General features: G+C 45.7%; 1 protein-coding gene across 1 annotated transcript; it reads left to right on the plus strand.

The window, feature by feature from the left end:
* Window positions 1-9,575: 9,575 nt before the first annotated feature.
* Window positions 9,576-9,875, plus strand: LOC105944682 (late cornified envelope protein 2D-like). Its single transcript, XM_012950832.2, has one exon. The coding sequence runs from the start codon at window positions 9,576-9,578 to the stop codon at window positions 9,873-9,875; it is 300 nt and encodes a 99-aa protein (XP_012806286.2).
* The last annotated feature ends 17,873 nt before the right edge of the window (window positions 9,876-27,748 follow it).

Below are 27,748 nucleotides of genomic sequence, written 5' to 3' on the forward strand. Positions count from 1 at the left end.
ATAACTGTCAACACTTTCATGATGATAAGTATTGGCCAACACTATTATGCATGGCATGAAGGAGGTTTAATTTGTTTAATGATTTCCTAATGCTGAGCATGCATGTTATTTTCATCCTCTTGGCTGGTTATTATTATCAGTTTACCTAGGATCAATTTTTAGAATGACCAAAAACTATGAAAAGTTTCAGTTTGCATTTTGGAAGAGTTAAAATGACGCCATTTAAGAAAATCATTTTTAGGGTGAGAGATTTTTGTTCTGATTGTTGTTCCAGAGCAAAAGAAAGTCTTATGTTGAAAGATTGCTGCAGCCACCATGGCTATAGTATACTCTGAGAAGAAATGATTCCCAGGAGACTCAGAAAGTAGCTACGTATATTGTCATAAGATCTAGTTTTGAACAGTAAGAAGTTTTTTGTTCTTTGAGTAGAAAAAAACGAGCACCAGGCTCAGGCTGGAGAGATGGCTTAGCGGTTAAGCACTTGCCTGTGAAGCCTAAGGACCCCGGTTCGAGGCTCTATTCCCCAGGACCCACGTTAGCCAGATGCACAAGGGGGCGCACGCGTCTGGAGTTCATTTGCAGTGGATGGAGGCCCTGGGGCGTCCATTCTCTCTCTCACACACTCTTTCCTCTTTCTCTTTCTGTTGCTCTCAAATAAATAAACAACAATTTTTTTTTTTTTTAAAGAGCACCAGGCCCTATAAAAGCCATACGGTATGAGTCCTGATACACCAGCGCATGAGGGTCTCTGTAGCTGGCAGTTTTACGTCTTCAGCAGACGCTGCTCTGGCAATCCCATAAAGACACATCCTCAGTCCCAGGAGATTTTTGAATACATTTCATTTATTTATTTATTCATTTATTTATTTGAGAGAGAGAAGTAAAGACAGAGGGAAAGAATGGGTGTGCCAGGGCCTCCAGCCACTGCAAATGAACTCCAGATGCGTGCGCCCCCTTGTGCATCTCTGGCTTACATGGGTTCTGGAGAATCGAACCAGGATCTTTTGGCTTTGCAGGCAAATGCCTTAACCGCTAAGGCATCTCTCCAGCCACCCTGTAGATTTTTAAATAGTAAGCATGCTTGTGTAAAAGGCTTCTAGAAAGAATCCAAATATAAAATACCAATGTTTGTTTGGCTGTGTTAAGGCCAATATATAAGAATATATTTTCCTACATTCTGTTTCTATTCCTTATTGAAGGCAGTCATTTACTAAACAACAATGAAGCAAAGTTCAGTGGACTATTTTTGAACAAGAATGGTACTTGGTAATTTGGCCTATTCAGAACTCTGTCGTCAATTCTTGGATTCCTTTTGCTACATGTTTAATGTATAGATTATCATATATTTTTTAAATATTTATTTATTTATTTGAGAGTGACAGACGGAGAGAGAAAGACAAATAGAGGGAAAGAGAGAGATTGGGCGCGCCAGGGCTTCCAGCCTCTGCAAACGAACTCCAGACACATGTGCCCCCTTGTGCATCTGGCTAACGTGGGACCTGGGGAACCGACCCTCGAACCAGGGTCCTTTGGCTTCACAGGCAAGTGCTTAACCACTAAGCCATATCTCCAGCCCTCATATATGTTATCATAGGAATACACTGTTCCAACATACCAAATTCATTTCAAAATGCTACAGTGAAAGTAAACAATTTGATGATCAGTTTTCTTCATAACAGTTTGTAAAATCTTCACACTTTTTTTAAAAAAAAATTTTTGTTTATTTAATTATTTGAGTCAGAGGGAAAGAGGCAGGGCAGGAGGAGAATATGGGTGTGCCAGGGTCTCTAACCACTGCAAATGAACTCCAGATGCATGTGCCACCCTGTGCATCTGGCTTACTTAGGTGCTGTGTCCTTAGGCTTTGCAGGCAAATGCCTTAGCAACTGCTAAGCCATCTTCCCAGCCCTATTTTCACAACTTTAAAAAAAAAATATGTGTACTCATAAGAAAGCTCTGTATTGTGAACATCATTTTAGGATTAATATGTTGTTGTTTAACATTATGCATACATTATAGCTTTCTTTAATAATAGTAAGGAATGAAAAACACAGATTTCATATTTTGTACAAAAGGTCCTATATGCAGATAACACAAACAGATGGTTGGATAGATGATAGATAACTAGATAGATAGATAGATAGATAGATAGATAGATAGACAGACAGAAAGACAGACTTGGAATATTCTTACCATAAAATAATATTTGAGGCAATTCATATTGTTTTAACCATTCCACAGTATTCATATGTTTCAAAATAACATGGTATACATGATTAGTACATGCTATGTTTACTTTCTAATTGAAATAAATATGAAAATGTCCTACAGACAAAATTTTAACAGTTCCTAGGAACAAAACCAGGTAGATGTCAATTTTTCTTTCATTTCCTAGAGTGCATTTAATTTTACGCTTTTAGCAAATCTTAGAATTTCCTAGTTCAAAATTTACTTTATTTTGACAGAAATTTCATTCACTGGCTGTATATGTTCTTGTATCTAGTTTTAGAAAATTGTGAATGCATGATTGCTCAAGGTAAATAAAGAATATGAAGTTTAAGGGGAAAACAGGGAAGCCTACTATGTATGTATGAAAGGGTCCTGCAGGGCTATGAAGAACCTTTGAATGAAGGTCCCTGGCAGGGCTCCGTCTGGTCTTCTAGGAAGCAAGGTCTGGCACAGGGCTGAGCTTGCACCCACTTCCAGATTCCCCACGGTGCAAGGAATAAGGCTGCGGAGGCGGCATCCCTGCCTCATGCGGGCGCAGGCTGGATTGGCCCCATCTCCCTGGGACCCGGGAACTACGTGGCGGCCACTTCATCTTCGCCTTTGCCGTGTTCACATCTACCACAGGCGGTACACACGGCACAGCTAAGAGGAAAGAATAAAACCCGTGCAATGTCTGCTTTTAGTAACAATGTAGGAGGTTGTGAGAGACACCCCTTGTGCGACCCTCATGTCTGAAAGCTTAAATTCAGGCTCGGGAGGGCAAAAGAGGGAGGGCGTCACCGGTGAGCCAGATGGTCCTCAAATGTCTGAGCAACATGCCTAAGGCTCCTTGCATTTCCCATATGCTCTTATGAGTGGGTCAGACTGGCTTTCCTAGGTGAACACACACTACTTCTCCATCTAAAAACAAATTTTACTTTTTGAAAAGATACTTAGCAGTGCAATAGTGGCACATCTATTATGGGGGAAACCAACCACCCTCTAATTTGACTGGAGGCCTGCTCCATAGGAGGGAATACATCCCTGATACTGAAAACTTTAAACAGGGGTAGTCATGAGCCCTAGGGGTGTAATGTCTGCTGCTGTCTGGCTAAATGTATATACTATGCTCATCAAACTGCCCAGTAAGCACTTCTCTTAATGTCCATACCCATGTATTAATGCTACTCTTACTTTTGGTTAGAGAACCTTTTCTTTTCAGATGGCAGTGACCTTGGGATGACTTAGAAGGCACTATGGTGCTGAGAAGTGACAGAGGAATGCTCAGCCCTGCAATCTCAATCACAACTTCCATGGCTCAGGGTCCATTGTGGAAGAGGTGGCGGAAAGAATGTAAGAGCCAAAGAAAGGGTAGGACTCCTTACAATGTGACCCTTCAGACATAAAATGGCCTGGATATCCATGACCTCACAGTGCCTGACACTATCTACACAAGACTATCATAAAAAGAGGAAAAGATCATGACATCAAAATAAAAGAGAGGCTGATTGAGAGGGGGAGGGGATATGATGGAGAGTGGAGTTTCAAAGGGGAAAGTGGGGGGAGGGAGGGAATTGCCATGGGACATTGTTTACAATCATGAAAGTTGTTAATAAAAAAAATATATTTAGGGTTGGAGTGATGTTTGCCTGCAGAGCCAAAGAACCCTGGTTTGATTCTCCAGGACCCACATAAGCCAGATATACAAAGTGGCACATGCATCTAGAGTTCGTTTGCAGTGGCTGAAGGCCCTGGTGTGTCCTTTCTGTCTCACACCCTCTCTCTTTCTGTCTGCCTCTCTCTATTTCTCTCAAATGATAAATAAATAAAAATTTAAAAATATTATACACACACACACACACACACATATATATATATGTATATATATATATATGTGTGTATATATATATATATATATATATATATACATATATATATATATATATATATATATATATATATATATATATATATATATATATATAAATTTGATAGAGAGGCAGACACAGAGAAAGTGGGTTCCAGTGTGCCAGGACTTCCTGCCACTGCAAATGAGCTCCAGAGGCATGTGCCACTTAGTGCACCTGGCTTTATGTGGGTCCTGAGAAATCAAACTCGGGTCCCTAGGTTGTTCAGACAAGCGCCTTAACCACTGAGCCATCTCTCCAGCCCTGGAAACAAATTTTGAGGTGAGGGGTAGAGAGAGAGCTGCCTTCCTGCGCTTTCTCTGAAAACACGCTGGTTGCAAGGAGATGGAGTCTGTTCCTTGCGGAGCAGTGGAGAGAATAAGGGGTGAAGAAGTCATGAGAACGGGGCTGCGGAGGGAGCCGGCGCTGCATCGACGCAGCGTCTCAAGCACGGAGATGACGGAGAGAGGGGCCGCCGCTCGCCCGGGTAGGAGAACGCCGTGACATTGGAAGCTCTGCCAGCCCAGGCTACGGAGTCTCCTTTCTTGAAGGTTTTAGAAACATTTTTGTGGCACCTTTTCCAAGATGGCATAAACAGGCCGGATGAATTCTTCACATCCCTGCCTGCCTTAGGACTCACCAGCACCGTTTGACTTGAGGGCTCCCTTTGTAAACACATGCTCCCGATCGGCCATTCTACTGCTGCCCGCTCACTGAGCTCAACCCAAAGCGAGAGTGGAGGCAAAGATGCCAAGAGGGGACCATTGCGCTTGTCACAGAGGAGACACCACAGCTCTGGCGGCCAAGATGACCCATTGGGAGGCACCCAAGGTACACACACAGACCTCATATCCACATCGGGGACCGAGAGGGCAGCAGCAATATTCACTGGCCGAGTGAAGGACCGAGGCTCTGGAGAGGAACTGCACAGGGCCGGTCAGCGTGGGAATCAGCCTGTGCTCCGAGGATGGTCTGCTGCTGCCATTCAGCAAGCTGTGCAAGGACATGTACTGCAGTTGGGGACGGAGAAAGGGAGAGCTGGGACGTGGTTCCAGATGATGGTGGTGTGCGTCCCTTAATCCCACAGGAACAGATCTGGATAACCAGGGAACACCCAGAGCTGTTGTAATGAAGAATGATTGCAACTATGGCTCTTGGAACACCCACTGAATGCTGTGCACTATGTGGGCATTTTAGCTCACACAATTCTTTTTGTTTGTCTGTTTGTTTTTGAGGTAGGGTCTCACTCTAGCCCAGGCTGACCTGGAATTCACTATGGAGTCTCAAGGTGGCCTCGAACTCATGGTGATCCTCCTACCTCTGCCTCTGGAGTACTGGGATTAAAGGCGTGTGCCGCCAGGCCCAGCTAAGAAGAGCTTTTGAATTTTATTTATTTATTTATTTATTTAGTTAGTTAGTTAGTTAGTTAGTTAGTTAGTTAGTAAAGAGAGAAAGAAAGAGGGAGAAAGAGAGTGAGAAAGAAAGAAAGAATGGGCACACCAGGACCTCCAGCCACTGAAAACAAACTCCAGATGCACACACCACCTTGTGCATCTGGCTTATGAAGGGTACTGGGGAATCGAATCTGGGTCCTTAGGCTTTGCAGGCAAACACTTGAACCACTAAGCCATCTCTCCAGCCCATCACACAGTTATTTGGACCATCATTTTATATATGATGGGTCCACGTCTCTAACCCATACTATGCAGATTGGATCCTAAGGTCATTTCTTAAAAGTGATGGAAATGAGTTATGGCAGATAAATCTTAACCCCATTCTTCTCTCCACTATGAGAGCCATGGCACTGGGATGGGACACAGGCCAGGACTATTCCCTGTGCCAAAGAGAAGACCAGGCCACACTGAGACCCTTCAGTGACTTTGGAACGAGTTTGGCTGCCCTTGGAAGAGCCACAGCCTGGGTGCTGTTTTCCAGGGTGAGCCTCCTGTGAGCTTGTGCCCCTGGCCTGCAGAAGGCCTGCTCCATGGCGGACTGCTAGGACACGAGGGTGATCCCTCTTTCCCATGCTTTCATCACTTGGGGATTAGTTTGATAAGAATGTCATGCGTGCAGGTGCTGGGCTGGCTGGCGCCTCGCCCTTCTATTAAGGGGCACACCTAAGCCAGATAGTAATCCATGACATTCCTGAGCCCTCAGGTAGGTGGAATGGTGAGGAAATGTGTGGACAGATGAGAGTGGAGTCCAGGAATGTTCCAGCTGTTACCTCACAGGCTTTTTGCCAGGCAAAGACCCTCCACTCATCTCCCAGCCAGAGTCTTTCGCTACCTGCCGCTCATGGGTGAGGAGTTTCCCCACGTCCAGGGCCGACCTTCATGTCAGACGTGCAGACTGGCCGCTCGCCACGCGCCTGAGCTCTAAGTCTCCACATCAAGGCACTTAAGGTCACCTGGCCCATAATCATTCCAAAATGTGAATTTGACAACTTTCCCTGATGAAAATGGTCAGAAATAGCCATTAGCTCTGGCAAACATGATCCTCTTTTCAAATCAGATCATTTGAAACTTTGTACCCTCAATGGACAAAGTGCACAAAGATATAACTGCTCCAAATCCGTGAGTGGGTCTGATGCCCATCTTGTTGGCTTCTGGGGCTTTCCTTGCCAGGCACCCCAGTTGCTCAAGGATTAAGAACTAGTGATGTTTAGGCCTGGAGAAAATACTTAGTAGTTAAGGTATCTAATTGCAAAGCCTAAGGAGCTAGGTTCAATTCCCCGGGACCCATGTAGGCCAGATGCACAAGGTGGAGTTCATTTTCAGTGTCTAGAGGCCCTGGCATGTCCATCCTCATTCTCTCTCTCTTTCCCTCTCTGTCTTTCTCCCTCAAATTAAATTAAATTAAAATTTCTAAAGAACTAATGGTATTTAAAAATAGAGCCCAAACATCTGGAACTCTCATATAAGTAGGAGGATATAAGGAAATTAAAATTTATTTTCAATCGACTGTCAAATGTAATTGCCATTATCATCCTCATGGCTCAAATATTGCTGCCTTTTTTGTTGTTGTTGTTGTTTGTTTTTATTTATTTGAGAGCGACAGAGAAAGAGGCAGAGAGAGAGAGAGAGAGAGGGAAAGAGGCAAAGAGAAACAGAGAGAGAGAGAATGGGCGAGCCAGGGCCTTCAGCCACTGCAAACAAACTCCATATGTGTGTGCCCCTTGTGCATCTGGCTAACAAGGGTCCTGGAGGATCGAGCCTTGAACTGGGGTCCTTAGGCTTCATAGGCAAGCGCTTATCCACTAAGCCATCTCTCCAGCCCATTCTTTTTTTCTTTTTTTTACCTATTTAATGTGGTTGACACTAATAAATGCATGCAGCCTGTGACGCCTAATGACCCAGATTCAATCCCCAGGACCCACGTAACCCAGACCTACATGGTGGCACTGGAGTCTGGAGGTCGTTTGCAGTGGCTGGAGGCCGTGGTGTGCCTGTTCTCTCTCTATCTGCCTCTTTCTCTGTCTCCTTTTCAAATAAATAAATAAATAAAATCTAACTGGACTGGGAGTGGCATAAGGAAAGAAGGGAATGAGCTGGTGGACCAGGAGAGAGAAGCTTCCATGAGGGAGAAGAATGGCTTGAGGGTATAGAAAGCGCCTGGATCTGTGGCTCCAGGAATCAGGACACACAGCTTCCGGCACTGACAAGCGCCAACTTTGGGCTCCTCCGTTGTCCTGTCTGGCTGTCAGTTTCCTGGTTTGTGCGGAGAGTGGAACCAGCACCCTGAAACCATTTTCAGGCTGGGTGGGGGGCGCTATCTGGGATGCCACACTGTTGGTTAATGTTTTGGCATCTTAATCAAACACACTGAGCCCTACCTAAGTAGTGGCCAAGGAGTGCTTCAGTTACTGGTGAGAAGTTTGCTGGTGGTACCTGTGTCATAGGTAAGCCCAGAACTTGTGGCTTTAGATTTTCTGTCCAGTCACGCTTTGGATGTTTTCCAAAAACCCTAACTCCAAAGTCCAATCTAGGTCAACACTATTAAAAAAAAAAAAAAAAAAAAAAACCTTGTAAACCATGATGTTATCTTTACAGAAATATTACTACGGTTTATGGAAGGAAGCAATGCTCTGGGAAGGCACTCATGAGGACCTCATTGTGACAATGACAGAGTCTCTGGAATGTGGGAATTTGTCACCACAGTCACCTGAGCAGCTTTTGGTGTCATTACTGCTCATTTCCTTGCATCGGAAGCTGTAGGTTTATAAAAGGCTTGGACTTGCCAGATCTCCTCAGTCCCATCACCTGCCTGGGGTTAGGAGGACAAGGTGAGCGTTCTTGCTGATCTAATAAGGGCTGTCTGGGGAAAGCTGGGGGTGGGCAGCGGCTGCCACTCCTCTCTTAAATGGGAAGAGCCAGTCTATCATGGAGAGCATGGAAAACTAAAGGGTAATTCTAAAATGATCAGATACTTTTAAATCATGAAGGCAGCTCAAAACTGTCATCCTACGAGTGGTAACTTTTTAAAATTTTCAAATATATTTTTTTATTTATTTATTTACTTATTTAAGGGAGAGAGAGAGATAGAGAAAGAGGCGGATAGAGAAAGAGAGAATGGGTGTGCCAGGGCCTCCAGCCACTGCAAATGAACTCCAGATGCATGCACCCCCTTGTGCATCTGGCTTAAGGTGGGTTCTGGGGAACTGAACCTGGGTCCTTTGGCTTTGCAGGCAAGTGCCTTAACCACTAAGCCATCTCTCCAGCCCTTTAAAAATATTTTAATTTTTTTATTTGAGAGACAGTGAGAGGAAGAAAAGAAAGAAGAAGGTAGAGAGAGAATGAGCACTCCAAGGCCATTGCAAAGGAACTCCAAATGTATGTGCCACCTTTAGCTTTACATGGATACTGGGGAATCGAACTCTGGTCCTTAGGCTTTGCAGGCAAGCGCCTTAACCTCTGAGCCACCTCTGCAGCTCACCAGTGGTAAATATTAACTAGTGATTTGTGAGGTGCGGAGCCATGGGGAGTAGGGGGCATTCTGTGGGTTCCTAGGGCCAAATGGGGCTAAAGAGTAAGAGTACGCCAGAGGACACAATGCAAAATACAAAAGGCAGGAGATTGTGAAGAGAGGCGATGTAATGCGTGCCTGGGCTGGAAAAAAAATGTGGTGAATGCATAAATTAGAGGATATAAGAACAGCTAACTTAAGATTTTGAGAACTACCCTATTCCCGCAGCTGCTGCTTTTGAATTTACATGTCTTGTGAGAAACAGGCCAATTCTATAGAAGGAGGCTGACCAAGTTGTGACTGTCCAACTGTGAGTTTCTCCTGTGCTGGGAGAAGAAAACACGGCTCACTTGCTGTCACAGCCTCGGGAGTCATATGTGTAACTGCAGAATTTTTGGTTGTGTAGAAAAAAAAGAGCAATACAAAGGTTTATTTATACTCACTAAAATTTCAAAATATTTTCTTTCCTCTTTTTAGGAAAACCAACTTTTCTCCAAAATGTCCTACCAGCAAAGCCAGCAAGAATGCCAGGTCCCTGCCAAGTGCCTGCCCAAATGCCCACCCACGTGCCCCCCTCAGGCCCCTGGGGCTCCCGCTTGCTGCCCCGCGCCGCGCACCGCCCCAGCCCGCTCCTGCCGCCTTCCCACCTGCTGCCTTTCTGGCCTGGGGAACGGCTGCTGCCTAGTGTCTTACCGGCTTCCTCGGTTCTCCCTGCCCCGGCCCCGGCCTTCCCACCGCTGTGAGATCGGGTCCTCGGGATGTCCCGGCTGTTGCCACGGCTCCACGGGTGGCCACTGACCAACAGCCTCTGAGGAAACGAGGCACCATGCCAAGGATCAGCCCGGAGTTGCTGCAAGTCTCCTTCAAGGCGCTGGGCGGCTTTTGGATTTGGGTCTGGTCCTGGGTCAAGGAGACCTGAGTCAAGCGAAAACTGTTTCCCAAGGCCTTATCAGAATAAAGTGAATAAATAAGAAATAAAGCTTGGCTTTCCTGGAACCCTCGACTTCTTGGTGCCGATTGATTTCCCCAGTGCAGCCTTCATGGATCCTGATTCTTTAAACAGACCCTTCCTACCATGAACACACCAAGCGGGAAATTTCTAAGCAGATATGCAGAGTGTGAGCTGTTGTGAGAGGCTGTGAGCTGGAAGAATGAGGATGGGGGAGGTGGGGGGCTTTCCAGAGGGCAGGTGACCCCCACTTCCCTTGCTGCCGCTGAAGTGATTACAGTCGCCGAGCTCTCCTCCTGCAGGCCAGTGGCTCTCTGTGTCCCGGACCCTTGCTGTGGGAGAGCCTGGCACTCAAGGAAGAGATGGTAAAGGGTAGCTGTACTTCTCAGGGCATATTTTTCAACATCCATGGGGGAAAAAAATGCTCTTCCTGAGCATATCCCATAACTGAGTACACGTCCCGTCTCTTCACACAAGAGCCAGAACCAGTGAGACTCTGTACATGGGCCAGTTCACAGGTTCCTGTGAGGCCTCCGCAGTGCTGACCACCCATTGTGGTTTCTTTTCATACTTCTTCTCGATAGGATAAAATGTCCTGGGCTTAGGGACATATTTGCAAAGCACTGTACTTTCCATCCCTATAATGACACGTAGGCAGGAACCGTGTGCCTGCCCACTCTTGGGACTCCGTTTCTTAAACTCAGCGACGAGACACACTGGTGTCCCTAACATCTGTGTGAGAGAGAGAGAAAGAGAGAGTCAGAGGGATGTTATGTATAGTACCTCCCCAAGTGTACATTACCAATGGTTTAAATTAGTCAAACTGCGGGGCTGAAGAGATGGCTTAGCGGTTAAGCACTTGCCTGTGAAGCCTAAGGATCCTGGTTGGAGGCTCGATTCCCCAGGACCCACGTTAGCCAGATGCACAAGGGGGCGCATACGTCTGGAGTTCGTTTGCAGTGGCCGGAGACCCCGGCGCTCCCATTCTCTCTCTATCTGTCTCTTTCCCTCTCTCTCTCTCAAATAAATAAATAAAAATGAACAAAAAAATTTAAATTAGTCAACCACAGCTGTGGAATCTGGGTTAATGCAGTGAAATGTGTTTCCCACACAGATGCCACCCATAGAGTGTGTCCTAGCACAAGAAAGAGATTTGGGGGGACGGGGAGGTGGAGGGCTACTGTTCCAGACCATTCTCTCAGCCCCATTAAAGACCATGAAGGCCGGGGGCAAGGAGAACAGTGAAAACTTTGAGGACTATCATGAGTGGGGGCAGGGATCTGTTCACTTTCCATAACCTCCAAACACTCAGTCCGAGGAAGAGGTCACCTAAAGCAGAGGATGAAACCTGAGAAAGGATCCCAGACAGGCGTGTGTGTGTGTGTGTGTGTGTGTGTGTGTGTGTGTGTGTGTTTAAATGCTGCCAATGTTCAGGATACTTACAGGAAATGTGTTAACAGGTCTAACATCATGAAGATGACTTAACTGTTCATGAGAATCAGAGTTACTGTCAAATTAGCAGATTGAAGAGCAAAAATTTCATACCTCTGGGTGTATTTTTAATATTTTAGTCATTTTTATTGATTTATTGATATATATTTCTTTGGTTTTTCAAGGTAGGGTCTCATTCTGGTCCAGGTTGACCTGGAATTAGCTATGTACTCTCAGGGTGGCCTTGAACTCATAGCAATCCTCCTACCTCTGCCTCTGGAGTGCTGGGATTAAAGGCGTGCACCAACATGCCCAGCTTTGGGGAAATATTCTTTTTGGCTGCATTCTAGCCTCATTTGTTAAAATAAAATGTCTTTCATATGAAACTCACTCCTATCACTAAACGGTGGTTACATAAAAGGTCAAAAGTCTCATTTTTCAAATACAGAGTTTAAGCAAAATTAAAATTGTGCTAAAATTGGAACCTGAGCTGTCAAAACCAAACAATAGGCAGGGCTGGAGAGATGGCTTAGCAGTTAAAGCACTTCTTTGTGGAGCCCCAGGACCCATATTTGACCCTCCAGAACCCATGTAAGCCAAATGAGGTGAGGCCAGTGCAAGGTCGCACATGCCCACTAGGTGGCGCAAGTGTCTGGCATTCTATTGCAGTGGCCAAGGCCCCAGCGCACCAATTCTCTCTCTACCTCTCTCTGTCCCTCAGATAAAAATAAAATAAACAATGCCAGTGGTGTGTGTTGTGCACAGGTCTGTGTCTGACCCCGACCCTTACCCTGACTCTGACCCTGTGTGCTGCTGTGTCTGCCCCTTGGGCTGGTTCCTTGGGACAGGGTAATGCACAATGTAAATAGCTCAGATAGGGGCCAGAGAGATGGCTTAGCTGTCAAGGCGCTTGCCTGCAAAGCCAAAGGACCTCCCTTCAATTCCCCAGGACCCACATAAACCAGATGCACAAGGGGGCGCATGTGTCCAGAGTTTGTTTGCAATGACTGGAGACCCTGCCAAGCCTATTCTTTCTACCTCTTCCCTTCCATCTCTTTTTCTTTCTCTCCCTCCCTCTCTCAAATAATTAAATAACATGTTAAAAAAAAATCACTGCTCAGACAGAAGCCTAATGACCACTTACAAAACACTGATTGTTGTTTTCCCAGTATTGTCTAACCAGGGAAAACCATTCAGAAAAACAGGTGCTATCAAGATTTATATATAGTAAGATTGCAAGCAATTGTCATTGGCTGTCTATGAATAAGTTTTGAATGGTCACAAAAGAGCTGAGTGGGTTTTTTTTTTCTGGATTTGTTAACAGATGTAATTGTTAACAGATGTCATTGTAAAGTAATAGGCAAATTCTTTTCTGTTTTATATATAATGGTCCTAGTGGGAGATCTACTTTCAATAAAATCATTTTATTTTTATATACGATAATGCTGTATTAGAATATTTGAAAACTTCCATAAAATATGAGAGATTTCATACTATGTCAAAATGTAGCCTGTAGTGCAAATCCTAAATACAATAATTTTCTTCATAAGTGTTGTTAAAATATAAGTAAATTGCACATGTTTTTACTCTTAGTATGCAATCTGCAATTAAGAAAATACGGCAGGGCTGCAGAGATGACTTAGTGGCTAAGGTGCTTGCCTATGAAGCCTCAGGACCCAGATTCAATTTCTCAATACCCACATAGGCCAGCTGCACAAGGTGGCATATACATGTGGAGTTCGTTTGCAGTGGCTAGAGGCCCTGGCTTGCCTGTTCTTTCTATCTGCCTCTTTCTCTCTCTCAAATAAATAAATGAAATATCTTTAGATAACATACAGCATTTAATCTGAGAAAAAACTGGATTTTTTTTTTACAGATTTTCTTATCCCATATGCTCTTTAGCCTAGGCATTAACTCATACACACAATTTTTTATTAATATATACCTTAATGTATATTATCTAATGGAGAGGGACACCTACTTAATACAATTTCACTCATTTTTAAAAAGGAGCATAAACTCAATCAATTACTCAATGTTATTAGAAATATACATTTTTCTAAAGGAATTGTACTTTCAGATGTATCACTAAGGAAATAAATTTTGAGTCCTCTTTGTCAAATTTCATGCAAAATGTATTAGTTGTATTTCTTGAAAAATTTTAAATGTATTCTTCCATCATCGAATTAAAATATGGCACATGCCATTTTCAGCTCTTTTGGGGGGCACTGGAGTGCTAGAGTAATGTTACCCAACTTCTTTCAGTAAGCAGTAACATGAACTTTTATTTATTAATCTATTCTATAAATATTTTACTTTATTAAAATGCATTATAATGAAAAGCAAAACAAGGTTTTGAAATATGCGTCAGTAATTAGAAACATTGGTCATTCTCCAGTGTTGTATAGAGTATTTTTTGAGGACTAGAGTTGCCATAAATAACAACAAAATTAAAATTGCCAGAACTAAAACTGGGCAGGCCCTGGGGGCCAATAATGCAGGTTTGGGAAGCTTCAGAAATAATGGGTGCATACCAGAGCAGACCAGGAGAGGGCAGCGGTGAGCACACCATCAGACCGCTGGTGGTGAAACCCTCCCTCTCCCTTGAAAGCCGCAGTCTCATCCTAAACCTCTGAGAACCGAACAACATCGACAGTGATAATGCAGACCAAGTCGTTTTCATTTGAAGATTAAATGTGGTAATGTGGTTTAAAATGTTTCGAGGTTTTAAAATGCTTCAAAAACATAAAATCTGTTCAGCAAATTTAAATTTCACAAAAATAAATGTTAGTAAAATAATTTACATTTGTATATAGGACTTATTGATCCCTTGCATGGGATTTGTTAAGTAATCTATCCAGGGGCTGGAGGGATGGCTTAGCCGGTTAAGGCATTTGCCTGCAAAGCCAGAGGACCCAGGTTCGATTCCCCAGGACCCATCATAAGCCAGATGCACAAGGGGGCACATGCATCTGGAGTTCGTTTGCAGTGGCTGGAGGCCTTGGCATGTTCGTTCTCTCCCTCTCTCTCTTTCATCTGTTCAGGGTTAAAGTATAGAACTGAACTTTGAGCTTGGGCTATCTGTGGCAACGGGTCCAATTATGTTAGAGAAGCTATAGGTAAAAGTTAAGCAGGAGAAGTGTAATGTCTAAGTTACTAATGGCAAGAAGGACAAAGGAAGATCCTCCTTCTTGGTCTCGGCTATCATGTCTAGCTGATGGCTGGTGCATAAATATATCAAACATACTGGACATCCTGTCCACCAAGTGAACTACTCACCCACACCCTGCCACCATGATGGACTGAGATCTCTGAGACTGAAATGACATGTCCACCAGCTCTGGTCACTCCTGATGTAGTGCTCCACTCAGCGAGTAATATGGAGACCACACCAGGCACCTGAGCTACTCCTCTGAGGATGTGGCTTCTGAATCACATGTCTAAGATAAAACCAATAGCAATTGGATAACTGGATGCAAATCATGTAATATAAGAAACACTAAGAACCAAGGTTTTCCAAAAGCATGAAGCCCACAGTAAGGGCCTCCAGTAAGGGTGAATTAGACAAAGTGCCAGATAAGGAATCAAAGGATAATTATAAGAATGTTCAGGGCTGGAGAGATGGCTTAGCGGTTAAGCGCTCGCCTGGGAAACCTAAGGACCCCGGTTCGAGGCTCGATTCCCCAGGTCCCACATTAGCCAGATGCACAAGGGGGCGCACGCATCTGGAGTTCGTTTGCAGAGGCTGGAAGCCCTGGCCCACCCATTCTCTCTCTCCCTCTATCTGTCTTTCTCTCTGTATCTGTTGCTCTCAAATAAAAAATAAAAAATTTAAAAAAAAAAAGAATGTTCAAATAAATCACAGGAATGAAAGAAGAAAATAAACTTCAGAAGGAATCCTGGTTGTTACAAGATATGTGTAAGGAACTGGAAATTCCAAGGAAAAGCCAATCCAAGCTATTGTAAATGACAACACAGTAAGTCCAAATTCACCAGTAGAATAGATCAAGGGGAAGACAGACTATTTTTTTAGAGAGAGAGAGAGAGACAGAGAATTGGCACGCCAGGGCCTCAGCCAGTGCAATCAAAATCCAGATGCTTGCGCCACCTAGTGGGCATGTGTGACCTTGCGCTTGCCTCACCTTTGTGCGCCTGGCTTTCGTGGGATCTGGAGAGTCAAACATGAGTCCTCGGGATTCTCAGACAAGCGCCTTAACCACTGAGCCATCTCTCCAGCCCAAGAAGTCAGACTATTTGAGCTTGGAGACAAGGAGTGGGGTTTGGAACCTTCCAACAAGAAGAAAGATAACTTAAGAAGAAGGTATAGCCAGCCCCAGTCTGCAGCAGCAGCTGCTGGGGAGGGCACAACCCAGGGAGAGGGCCAAAGGGTGTGAGAGGAATGGACCTCCAGGGCTCAGCCTCGCGTGGCAGTGGCGGTGCCACAGGCTGATTGACGAATGCAGCAGACAAGCGGGGTGAGGGGTCTGCTGGGAAAGGTGTGATCAGGGCTGGTTGCTAAGGCTTGGGCTGCCCGTTCGGCAGTGACGGTGGCTGCTAGGGAGTGCAGCAAACAAGTAAACAGACATGCCAGCCAGCAAGGGTATGAGCGGGGCTGATCAACAGGGCTCGGCCCCATTCAGCAGCAGCAGCGGTGGCTCCTGGGGAGCGCCTCCAACAACCAGAGGGAAGGGCCAACAGGCAAGGGTTCCAGCAGGGCTAATCACTAGCACCTGAGGAATCACCAGCCTGGATGGGATGGGGGTAACTCAAGGGATTGGGGCAGTGTGAGTGTGGGCAGGGTGAGCCTCAAGGGGATGGGCAAACACTGCCAGGTACTGACGGAGAAGAGCAGAAGGGTGCCAATGTGCTGGAGCTTGCAGCCACCAGGAAGTATTATTCCTCACCGGGTCCTGCCCTGCCTTAAGACAGACAGCAACAGGTGCCCTGCTCGGAAGGGATTCAACCCCTCACACCCGCCTTGCAAGAAAGACATAAAAAGAAAAATGAAAAATTCCGAAGAAATTCTGGAGTAAAGGGAAACTATATACTGGCTCAAGGCCCCAAGAGAGATTTGAAACTGATCTCGCTACAAAATTAAAGACAGAAAATAGCACTGGAAGAACAGGGCCCAGTCTACACACTGAGCAAGCCAGGAGTCTCAAGGTCTTCCCCAGATCCACTTGGAGGTGGCACACACAATGTAAACTCCGCTCAGACTCAAAGGCACCCAGCCCGATCCAGTGGATAGGCTGCCATCCCACACTCACCATGATCAGACCAACCAGCACAGGCTATTGCTGAATTCTCAGTGAGACAACTGATCTTGAGACGGGAATACCACAACACAAAGTCAATAACACGTAAAGTTGAGCAAAGAGAGCCCCGCCAAGATTTCCCAGTCCCACAATGTAGGCCTCCAAGGAAAGTTTAGAGGAAACCCAAGACACAGAATCCCAGAATGAAATCATGATAAGCATCTTAAACTTAATGAGACCACAGGCAAACAGCTGTATAAAATGGAAGAAAATGGGCAAGGAGTAACCAAACAAGAACTCCAGGAATGGCTGAAGGACACCAGCAAAAAGAACTCAAATTACAGTTTCAATGATGGCTCCATGAAACAGAAGACATAAGACAAAAATAACTCAAAGGTTGGGTGAAGGAAATACAAGAAAATCAACAACAGTAACTCAATCAGCAGCTGAATGAAATCAAAGGGAGCCAAGAAACATCACTCCAGAGGTGGGTTTATGAAATTGAAAGTAATCAAAAAGAGATCAACAGACAACTAAAGGAATTTGAGGAGATTCAACTCATAAATGAGCTCACAGGACATGACCAGATGCAGGAATGAACTCCAAGTGACAATTAAAAGGTCTCACCAGGCGTGGTGGCTCACACCATTAATCCCAGCACTCGCGAGGCATAGGTAGGAAGATTGCCATGAGTTCAAGGCCACCCTGAGACTACATAGTGAATTCCAGGTCAGCCAAGGCTAGAGTGAGACCCTACCTCAAAAAAACACTTTTAAAAAAAGACAATGAAAAAGTTAAATTGAAAAATGAAGAAGAAATCCAAACAAGAGATGGAGATGCTGAAGAAAAAGATATTGGAAAACCAAAATGAAATAACTGTCTGAAAAGGGTCCCAAAAAAGCCTCACCAACAAAACAACCATGTGTAGGACAGAATATCAGAACTTAGGAACAAAACGAAAGAAATGGATCATATCAAGTTCAAAAATGTATGTGAACAGAACATGAGGGGACTATGGGACACACCTTAAAAGGACCAAATATTCTGATCATGGGCATATGGGAAGGGTAAGAAACAAAGGCCAATTGTGTAGAGCATATCTTGAACAAAGCTATTAAATAAAATGTTCCCGGTCTTACAAAAGAGGACCTATCCAGGTACATGAGGTGCACAGGACACTAAAGACACAAGACCAGAGGAGAGATTCTCCATGTTACATTATAGTTAAAACTCTAAACACTGAAAAACAAAAAGGACTACATGCTTCAAGCAAAACATGACTCATTATACACATACCAAGGCAAACCCATCAGAAGCACCTAGGATTTTTCCAGTGGAAACTATTAAAGTCAAAATGTTTGGAACAAAGTATTACAAAAACTAAAAGATCATGGCTGCCAGACCAAACTACTATACCCAGCAAAATTATCCGACATAATAGAAGGTGGAAAAAAAAAAAAGCTTTCTACCATATAAAGCCAGCTTTATAAATATATGAGCATTAAGCCAGCAACACAGGCATCTGACATGGACTAATACACTGAAGAGATGGACAAACAGACGCATGAGGATGCAGAAGGTTGTTGAACATACCGAAAAGGAAATAAAACAAAGCATAGAGCTGAATGAAAACACAACGTAGGACGCAATAAATGCAGTTCTAAGAGGGAAGTGTACATCACTAAGTGCCTATATTATAATTACAAAAACAGAGAACTCTCAAATAAGTAACTATCCATTTGAAGGCATTGATAAAAGAGTCTAACCTAAAAAATACCAGATGGAAATAAATTATCAAGACCAAAGCAGAAATCAACAAAATGGAAATAAAGATTTTTTTTAATAAAAAATCATAATGAAATATAGAGATGGTTCTTCCAAAAAATAAATAAATAAAAGATTGACAAACCACTGGCCAAACTGATCAAGAGAAAACAAGAAAAGATGTAAATCAGCAAGACGATAAAGGAAAGTGGAGACATCACAAACAACAGCTGGTCAATCAACACAGAACTCCAAAGGAACAGAGAACTCAGTGCTACACCAGACTTCTAATAGGCCTCCCATGGCTCTGGGACCACTGCACAGGAGGGGTTGGAAAGAATGTAAGAGCCACAGAATGGGTGGGAATACCATGAGCTATGCCCTACAGAGACTGACAGAGGCCTTAATGACCACACAGTGAATACCAATAACTCTACTAAGGACGGCACCAAAGGAAATGGGTGAGAGAGTGAGGGGATGGAAGAGGATAGCCTGCTATAAAAATAAATAAATAAAAGGGGCTAGAGAGATTGCTCAGTGGTTAAGGCGCTTGCCTGCAAAGCCAAAAGACACAGGTTCAACTCCCCAGGACCCACATAAGCCAGATGCACAAGGGGGCACATGCATCTGGAGTTCATTTGCAGTGGCTGATGGAAGCCCTGGCATGCCCATTCTCTCTCTCTCTCTCTCTCTCTCTCTCTCTCTCTCTCTCTCTCTCTCTCTCTCTGTCTCTAGCTCTCTACCTGCTTATTTCTGTATCTCTCTCTCAAATCAATAAATAAATATAAAATATTTTCAAAAAATAATAAAAGAAGAAAAGGAAAGGAAAGGAAGTATGAGCAGGACTTTCAAGACATTTAGGACACTATGTGAATAGGTTCAGGCTAAATGCATATCATCTGAAGAAATTATAAAGAGAATGTCCTCACTGAGGAAAGAAATGGCTAATACAGATATAGGAGGCATTTAAAGTGCCAAGCACACCTAGACCAGAAAAGAAACTCCATTTGTCATATTATAATTAAACTGCTAAACACATCGGCCAAAGAAAGCATATGGAAAGCAGCTAGAGATGCACCTAGCCACCCACAAGATGAACCCACTGGGATCACAGCAGATTAGTCAACAATTTTAAACCTTAAAAGCCAGAAGAGCTTAGGATGATGAATTACAAGTTCCAAACAATTAAAAACTGCCAACACAGGCTATAATACTCAGCAAAGCTATCTGTCATGATTGAAAGAGAAAGAATGCTCCGTGATTAAAAAGCAGGCTAGAGGAATTCATAACCAGTAAGCCGGCTGTGCCGAAAATGCTTGAAATAGTCCTTCACTCAAGAGAAGGAAAAGTACACGCCTCAGGTAACAGGAAAAATAAAAAGCCACGATTGAACAACAGTTAATGCAAGATAATAAAAGAAAAAGATGGCTTAGCAGTTAAGGCCTTTGCCTGCAAAGCCAAAAGACCCAGGTTAGACTCCCTAGGATCCACATAAGCACAAGGGGATGCACTCATCTGGAATTTGATTTCAGTGGCTGGAGGTCCTGGTGCACCCATTCTCTCTATCTGCTTATTTCTGTATCTCTCTCTCTCTCTCTCAAATAAAGTAAATAAACATAAGATATTTTTACAAAAAGAAGAGAGGGAGAAGAGGGAAACAAGGGAGAGAGGAAGGAGAAAAGAGGGAAAGGGAATAAAAATAAAGAATAAAAAGAGGAGGAAGAAAGGGACAGAGAGAAGAAAAAAGGAAATAAGGAAGGAAGGAATTCACTTTAAGTGAGAGAGACAGAGAGAGTAAAACCCGTGGCTGGGGAGGTCATAGGCCCCAGGAGGAAAGTCACTGCTGTTATTTGGCTAAATGGATGTGTTGTGCCATCAAATTACCCTCTGAATATTTTTGTCTGTGTCCACAGATAAGGGCCGCTCTCACCTTTAGTCAGATAAGCTTCTTTGCTTGATGACTATTGGGGGAGACTCAAAACTCATTAAAATACTAAGTATAAGTGACTATTGAGTGCTTAACAATAAATAAAACATTTATATTGCACCCTCCAAGGCTAGGGAATATTGCAGAAGGTGGCAGAAAGATTATAAGAGCTAGGGCTAGAGAGATGGCTTAACAGTTAAGGCGTTTGCCTACAAAGCCAAAGGACCCAGGCTCCATTCCCCAGGACCCCACATAAGACAGATGCACAAGGGGCACATGTGTCTGGAGTTCATGTGCAGTGGCTGGAGGCCCTGGCATGCTCATTCTCTCTGTATCTGTCTTCTGTTTATCTCTCTGCTTGCAAATAAATAAATAAATAAATAAATAAATAAATTTTTAAAAGAATATAAGAGCCAAAGTATGGGGTGGAACACTATCTTCAGGACATGAAGTGAACATTGCATTTATGACCTCACAGCAACTGCTATTATATGTACAATATACTTGACCCACCAACATCCCATCATGGATGGTGGAAGGGGGGGAAATAAGGGAAAAGAATGCATCAAAGTGGAAGAGGGACTGATTGGAAAGAAGTGGTTCAGAGGAAGGCGAATGGAGAAGTGGTGACAAGAGAATGTAACGGGGAGGTTATGACCAAAATGCATTATGTACACATATAAAATAGTTAACAAAAACTTTTATAGGGCTGGAGAGATGGTTTCTCAATTAATGCACTTCCCTGAAAAGCCTAAGAATCTAGGCTCAACTCCTCCTAACCAATATAAGCCAGATGCACATGTGCGTAAGGTCATGCATGCACACAATATGGCACACACATCTAGAGCTCAATTACAGTGGCTGAGGCCCTGGCACGTTAGTTCTCTCTCCACCCCCTTTCTCTCTTTTCCTCTCTCTCCCAAATAAATAAATACGTAAAAACTATCAAAACTGCATAACCAGATATCAGAACAATGATATATTGTGGCTCTCTAAACAAAATAGGACATAATAGAAGTTACTTACCAGCAGAAGCTCAAGCTATTTATGGATACCATTTTAACCCATCAAATTGCTAGAGAGCAATGACTCTAATAACACATTGCATTGAACAGTCTGTGAGAATGTTTTCCGGGAAATATAGTTTAATTGCAGGCAAGTAAATTAGGGAATTCATTAGATATTCATGTGAGAAAGCCAGCTAAGCAACTGGATGAAACAGTCTGATACTCTGCAGAGAAGTCTGAACCAGCATGACTGAAGCAGGTTGAGAACATCAATAAGTTACAGGTGGTCTCCATGGCCTTGAGGCTGAATATGCCCACCAGGAAAGTAACACGCATGGTGAAAAGAGAAGGAAGGATAGTGGCGTGGTGTAGGGTTGGAGACATAAAGGGAAAGATGGGGCTGGATAGATTGCCTATTGCTTAACGCACTTGCCTGCAAAGCCTAAGGACCCATGTTCCACTCTCCAGACCCCACATAAGCCAGACACTCAAAGGTGAGGTGAGCACAAGGTCGCACATGCCCACTAGGTGGCGCTAGCATCTGGAGTATGATTGCAGCAGCTGAGGCCTTGGCGTGCCAATTCTCTCTCTCTCTCTCTCTCTCTCTCACTCTCTCTCTCTCTATCTAAAAAAGAAAAAGAAGGAAGGAAGTGAGGGAGGGAGGGAGGAAGGAAGGAAGGGAGGAAGGAAGGAAGGGAGGAGGGAGGGGAAGATGGTGAAGACTGAGCCACAGGGTCTGCAGCCTCTCACTATGCTTATTGAAGGGCTGGGCTGTTGTTTAGAAGTGATTGGCACATTAACCAAGCAAGAGCAAATTAACCAAGTGTTTTTACTATTTGTCCAATACCACTAGATTAGGTGATAAAACTGATTTTCAGGATCTTCCATGTGCCAAGGATTGAGCTAGATGCTGGGAATATCAGAGTGAATTAATTTCTCCCATTGTCCCTGAAGATAACATACAAGCCCTTTCTCACATACACAACATACTCATGAAGACAGCCGCTACCTTGTTCTATAGCTCAGTCCACCTGTCTGTCTTCCTTCACTGGACCCACCACACTGAGCTGCGCCCCCAGATTGTCCTTTTCCATTTCCCACTCCAAACAGTGTCTTTCCATTTCAAGGTGTGACGTGTCTTCTCACACACACTTGGACGTCCTACTTCCCATCATAAACATCACTCTTTCTAAGATGCTTTCTTTCTTTCTTTCTTTCTTTCTTTCTTTCTTTCTTTCTTTCTTTGCTGGGCATGGTGGCACACACCTTTATGAGAGACACAGAGAGAGAGGAGAAAGAATTGCCACACCAGGGCCTCCAGTCACTGTCATCAAGCTCAAGATGCATGTGCCACCTTGTGTGCACGCACAACCTTGGGCAATCTTGTCACCTTGTGTGTCTTGCTTATGTGGGACCTGGAGAGTGGAACGTGGGTCCTTAGGCTTCGCAGGCAAGCTCCTTAACCACTAAGCCATCTCAGATGCATTTCTGACTTTAAGCCTGGTGAGCTATGTCCTACTGACCTTCCACACCTGGATATTGGAGACATTTGACGTTATGAATCTGTGCTTAGGTTTGAGGCTTGTGCATCAATCAAAGAGCACTTGGAAAGAAGCCAAGGGCTGGCGGGCTTTTCAGCCAGCAGGGGGCGGAGGCGTGTCAGCGAGCAGGTCATAGAGTCTGGGAGACAATTACGATGTCATAGAGGCTGACAGACTAGAATCTTCACAGCAGCAGGGCGGCGGGGCCACTTGTCCCCTGGCCGTCATGAACTCACCAGGCTGCTGAGGAAGAGCTGCCATCTACCCGCTCAAGCCAGCCAGGGAGACCGCTCACGGGGGAAGTCAAGTATGGGAATGGTGAATTGAGAAAAGCGGGAACAGAAGCGCACATCCAGAGCAGGTAGCAGAGAGTCCCGCCTTGTGTGTGTCCCCCTCTCCTTGGCTCAACTTGCCACCCTTCGCGCACTCACTGAGGCCCACCTAACGTGACCCGGTGTGTTGGAGGGGAGAACAGTAGCAAGCTTGATGGCGACTTTGTCTGGGTTTATGATACTAACGGAATACGGGAAAAGTCAACTGGGATGCAATAACGACGACTGTAAAGATGTTACAGTGTCAATCATTCAGCACAGGGAGCTGTAAGGAAAAGTATCTGAGGAAGGAGCCTGTGGGCTCAGCGGGCGTCTTCGAGTGGCTGATGTTTCCGTGGAAGCACGGGTGTGAAGGGTATTTAGTGAGAAAGGGGACTGCGGGCGGACAGAGATCGTTAAGGCTGGGAAGCCGCTCGAAGGTGCAGGGATGGGCGAGCAGAACCGGGCAGTCGCCTGCTCTGAGCCGGTCGGCCGAACAGCCCGAGAGGCGCGAAGGGAGCTGGTGGGCGGAGGACCCCGAGAGGACAGCCCTGCTGGGGCCTTAGTGGCTGACGTGGACCCAGTGCTACAGCAATGCTCTCTGCGGCAGGATGGCAGGAAGAGCTGGGAATGGGGCTCTGATGCTGAGCCACCGTGGGTGGGCTGCTACTGGGCCTATTTCCTGGGAAGCCTGTGTGTGACTGGGTCAGGAAGGAAGGGACACGGGGGTCCGGGAGGCGCTCGCCGGGAGATCAGGGGCATCAGGGAGCGGGTGTGTGGGGCTAACAGCCAAGGTTTGAAAGTGGGAGGGAGCCAAGAGGGCTCACTGTGCCCCAGGTGAAAGGAAGGGCACCCATCAGAAAATGATGATGTGGGACCTGATCAGACACTGGACAGCAAGGTGACCGTGGCCATAGGCCTCGCTCAGGGAAGAGACCCCTTGACTCGGGTGGAAAGTCTCCTTAAAGAGCCTGCCCTTGCCCTCCCAATGTCATAAAGGGAGAAACAAGATGCCTATCCGACTCTCCATCTGTGACTCTGGGGACCTGTGCTCCTGGGCCTGACATGGGGGCCAGGCCCAGAAGGGATGTCTGATGACTAAGGTTCAAGGGCCGTAGTCCCTAGAATGAGCACAGCTATGGAAACAGCCCACTTCCACCGGAGGGATGGGCCCTAGTAGGATGGACTTCCAAGAGACAAGGGGGCTCTGAATGTCTATCCAGGATAATGATCTTTTAGGGTAGAGAAGGAAGAGAACTAAACAGAATGAAAGACAGAAGAGTGAGGTCAGGACAAGGTCAAGGAGGCAGAGAAAAGAAACAGTGAGAAGAGGCCCACGCTGCAGAGAGAAAAGCGATAGGAAATAAAAACTGGAGGGGCCCAGTCCTCCTCCTCCTCTCGGATCCTGGTCACAGGTTGGGTCCCTTGAATGAGTGGACATGGGTACAACAGACCCAGAGCTCTCTATACCCTCGAGACACCGCCAGCTCACTTCCCAAGGCTGCGCAGACTCCAGAACATGGGCCCAGGGCCTGTACGGCTGTGTGCACTGCCTGTGAAACAGCCTTTAATGGCAACAACGGTGGCAGTAAGCGAGGCCCTCCTGTCTGTCCCTTGCCTGGCTTCTCTTTCTCCTGTGGCTCTGCTGACGCGTGTCTGTCCCGACCTCCAAGTTCTGGGTCTCACTGCCGAAACTCTCCTTTTCCTGTTCCCTCCCAGGCGAGTCAGGGCATCCCAAGGCGGATCTGGTCGCCTCTGCCTCCGCATGGCACGTCCCGTCTTGGAGGGTGGGACTGGATAATTTGTCCCAACCTCTCTCCTCAGGAATTGCTGCTCCAGGCTTTTCCATGGGGGGACGGGACAAAAATCTGCATGAAATGGCCAGCAAAGAGTCGCAGATTCAAGCCATTTGACCTTCCCCAAGAAATCACTTCCTTTCTCCTTTTGGGTGGGAACTGCTCGTGGCCAAGTTCAGCTGCAGAATCGTGGGTGTGTAGGAAAGCTCGGACCTCCGGCTGGAAGGCTTGCACAGTGGCTCTTCCCAGCACGTGTTCCGCCCTCTTGCTACGCTCGGCCAGGAGACTCGGGGCACAGCAGAGTCGCCGTGAGCACGCGCCTGGGCCGTCTGCCTGTGGAGAGAGAAGCGAGGCTCGGGCAGCTGAGTGGAAAGAGGCCGGCGGGGGGCTGGGCCACCACCTGTCAGCTGGAAAGTGTCTCCAGTGAGGGGAGCTGTCAGCCACGCCTGACTCAACGGGACCCGTGTTGTCCAGCAGCTCTGGATTTAGCTCAATCCCCAGCTGCAAAAGGGGCGAGTCTAACAGCCCATGCTTCCCAACAGCCAAGCGCCCCTAGACTGCCACAAGGTCACAAGGGTGGTTCTGACAGCCAAGTAGGTCGCCTGACAGGTATAGCCTTTCATATAAGCCACCTAACTCAAGAATCCTGCATGCTTTCAGGGGAGGACGATATGACCTTTTCTCTGTGTAGGAGAGCTCTCAGGTAATGTTTCTTTTGTTAAATTTTTTTTGTTCATTTTTAATTATTTGAGAGTGACAGAGACAGAAAGAGGCAGAGAGAGAGAGAGAGAGAGAAAGAGAGAGAGAAAGGGCGCGCCAGGGCTTCCAGCCACTGCAAGGAACTCCGGACGCCTGCATGCCCTTGTGCATCTGGCTAACGTGGGTCCTGGAGAATCAAGCCTTGAACCGAGGCCCTTAAGCTTCACAGCCAAGCACTTAACCACTGAGCCATCTCTCCAGCCCTCAGGTAATGTTTCTTATGAAAAGGAATCTGTAGTTTCTGTCCCCAGGGCTCCAACTATCCACAGGCAGCAGAACAAGAAGACAAGATGTATGTCTCTCTGACTGTCAGGAGTGTCCTGGAGCTAGGAACAGTTCCTGGGAGGAACAGCCAGGGTGAGCAGGGTCACTTCAGGTGACCAAGACCTTAACAGGACACTCACAGTGGAGGGATTCTTCACCCAGGCTCCAGACTCTAAGCCTATGAGAAAATGCAAAGAATCTCAATTGGATCCAGCTACACAGCCAGTTACAAACCTCAAGCACTTACTTCCTCATATCTATACATAGATCCACACATGTGTGCATGTGCGTACACACACACACGTAGCAGTAGCTGGTTGATTTTAAACAGCTAGTTTGGGCCAGAGGCTGTTTTCAAGGTTGAGGGTGCCGGAGGCTGGAGAGCAGTTGAAACTTCACCTCCACCATCAGCGTTCCAGCTCCCACCCCCACCCACCTCCCCCTGGATGCCAGACCCAGCAGCTCCCGCACATGGGTGCATAGTCTTCTGGACTAAGCACCCAGGGGGCAGAGAGGGGGCTGAACAAACTCACTTCCTTTCCTCTCACATCTCCTCCACCGCTAGATGACAGCATTCCTGGTCGCTGGGTCCTGGTGACAGACTTCCTGACCCTTTTTCCTGCTCTGGAGACATGACAGTAGTTTTCATCAATATGCCCACAAGGAGGGACAGAAAACCTTCAGGGACCATGTATTGGACTTGGGCCCAAAGACCTTCCTAAGAAATCTTGGATTTTCTAGGAAAAGAGCCTTGTCAGTTGACAGAGGCAAAGAAAGTTGTTTTCAGTTTTGCTATTCCCAGAACACTTGAGAAAAAAAAAAAGCACAAAAATGGTTGAGTTTGAACAAGGTCTGGCTTCCTGCTTCTTACCCCTGCCAATGCCCCCTTAGAGTGGAAGACAGAAAAGCCCAAAGACGTGACTGGAGCTGCCCCAGCTTGTGGCCTCAGAGCCATAGACCTAGAACCTGAAGCTCAACTCCTCGAGGACCAGGACCAGCATCCTTTGTGGTTTTATTACCAGGTGTAGTTGGCTTCTCTTGAGCTGAGTTGGCAGGGAGTAAGATGGTGAATCAGGAAGGGCTCTGATAATTGGCGGCCCTATTAAACCCAAACTCCAGAGGGCACAACAGGACCCACACAGGCACGTGATCTTGGGTGAGATGGATCCTGGCTCGGCTCTGTGTGTAAGTAACTGAGGTGAGGCCAGTGTCTGAACTTCATATTTAAAGTGGGTGAAACCTGCTGGCCTCGTCAGCTGCTCATCAGTAAATGAGACGATGTTTCTCAACAGCCTGACTCTGAGTGGACCTCTGGGTCACGCTACTTCTCACTGGGTTAGGGATCTTAGGAAAATGTATTACATATTCGGATCTTTCGATTCTTTGTCTGGAAAATGACTACCCAGTAAAGAACACACACACACACACACACACACACACACACACACACACACACACACACGGACATCTCTAAGAGCAGCAGAGCTTGGGACTGGCTGTCGCCTGAGGGGTCCAGTCCTGCCTTCCTAGGTTCTCACTCATCATCACCCTGAAGATGGGTGGAGTGAGGGAACCAGGAAGGAGAAAATGAAAGTATGTTTCTGGGCTTCTTTCTCATAAGAATATTCTCTTTTTGTTTCCCCCCCCAGGACCTCCAACTGAAGAAG

Source organism: Jaculus jaculus, chromosome 19 (assembly GCF_020740685.1).
Source record: "Jaculus jaculus isolate mJacJac1 chromosome 19, mJacJac1.mat.Y.cur, whole genome shotgun sequence".
Classification (NCBI taxonomy): domain Eukaryota; kingdom Metazoa; phylum Chordata; class Mammalia; order Rodentia; family Dipodidae; genus Jaculus; species Jaculus jaculus.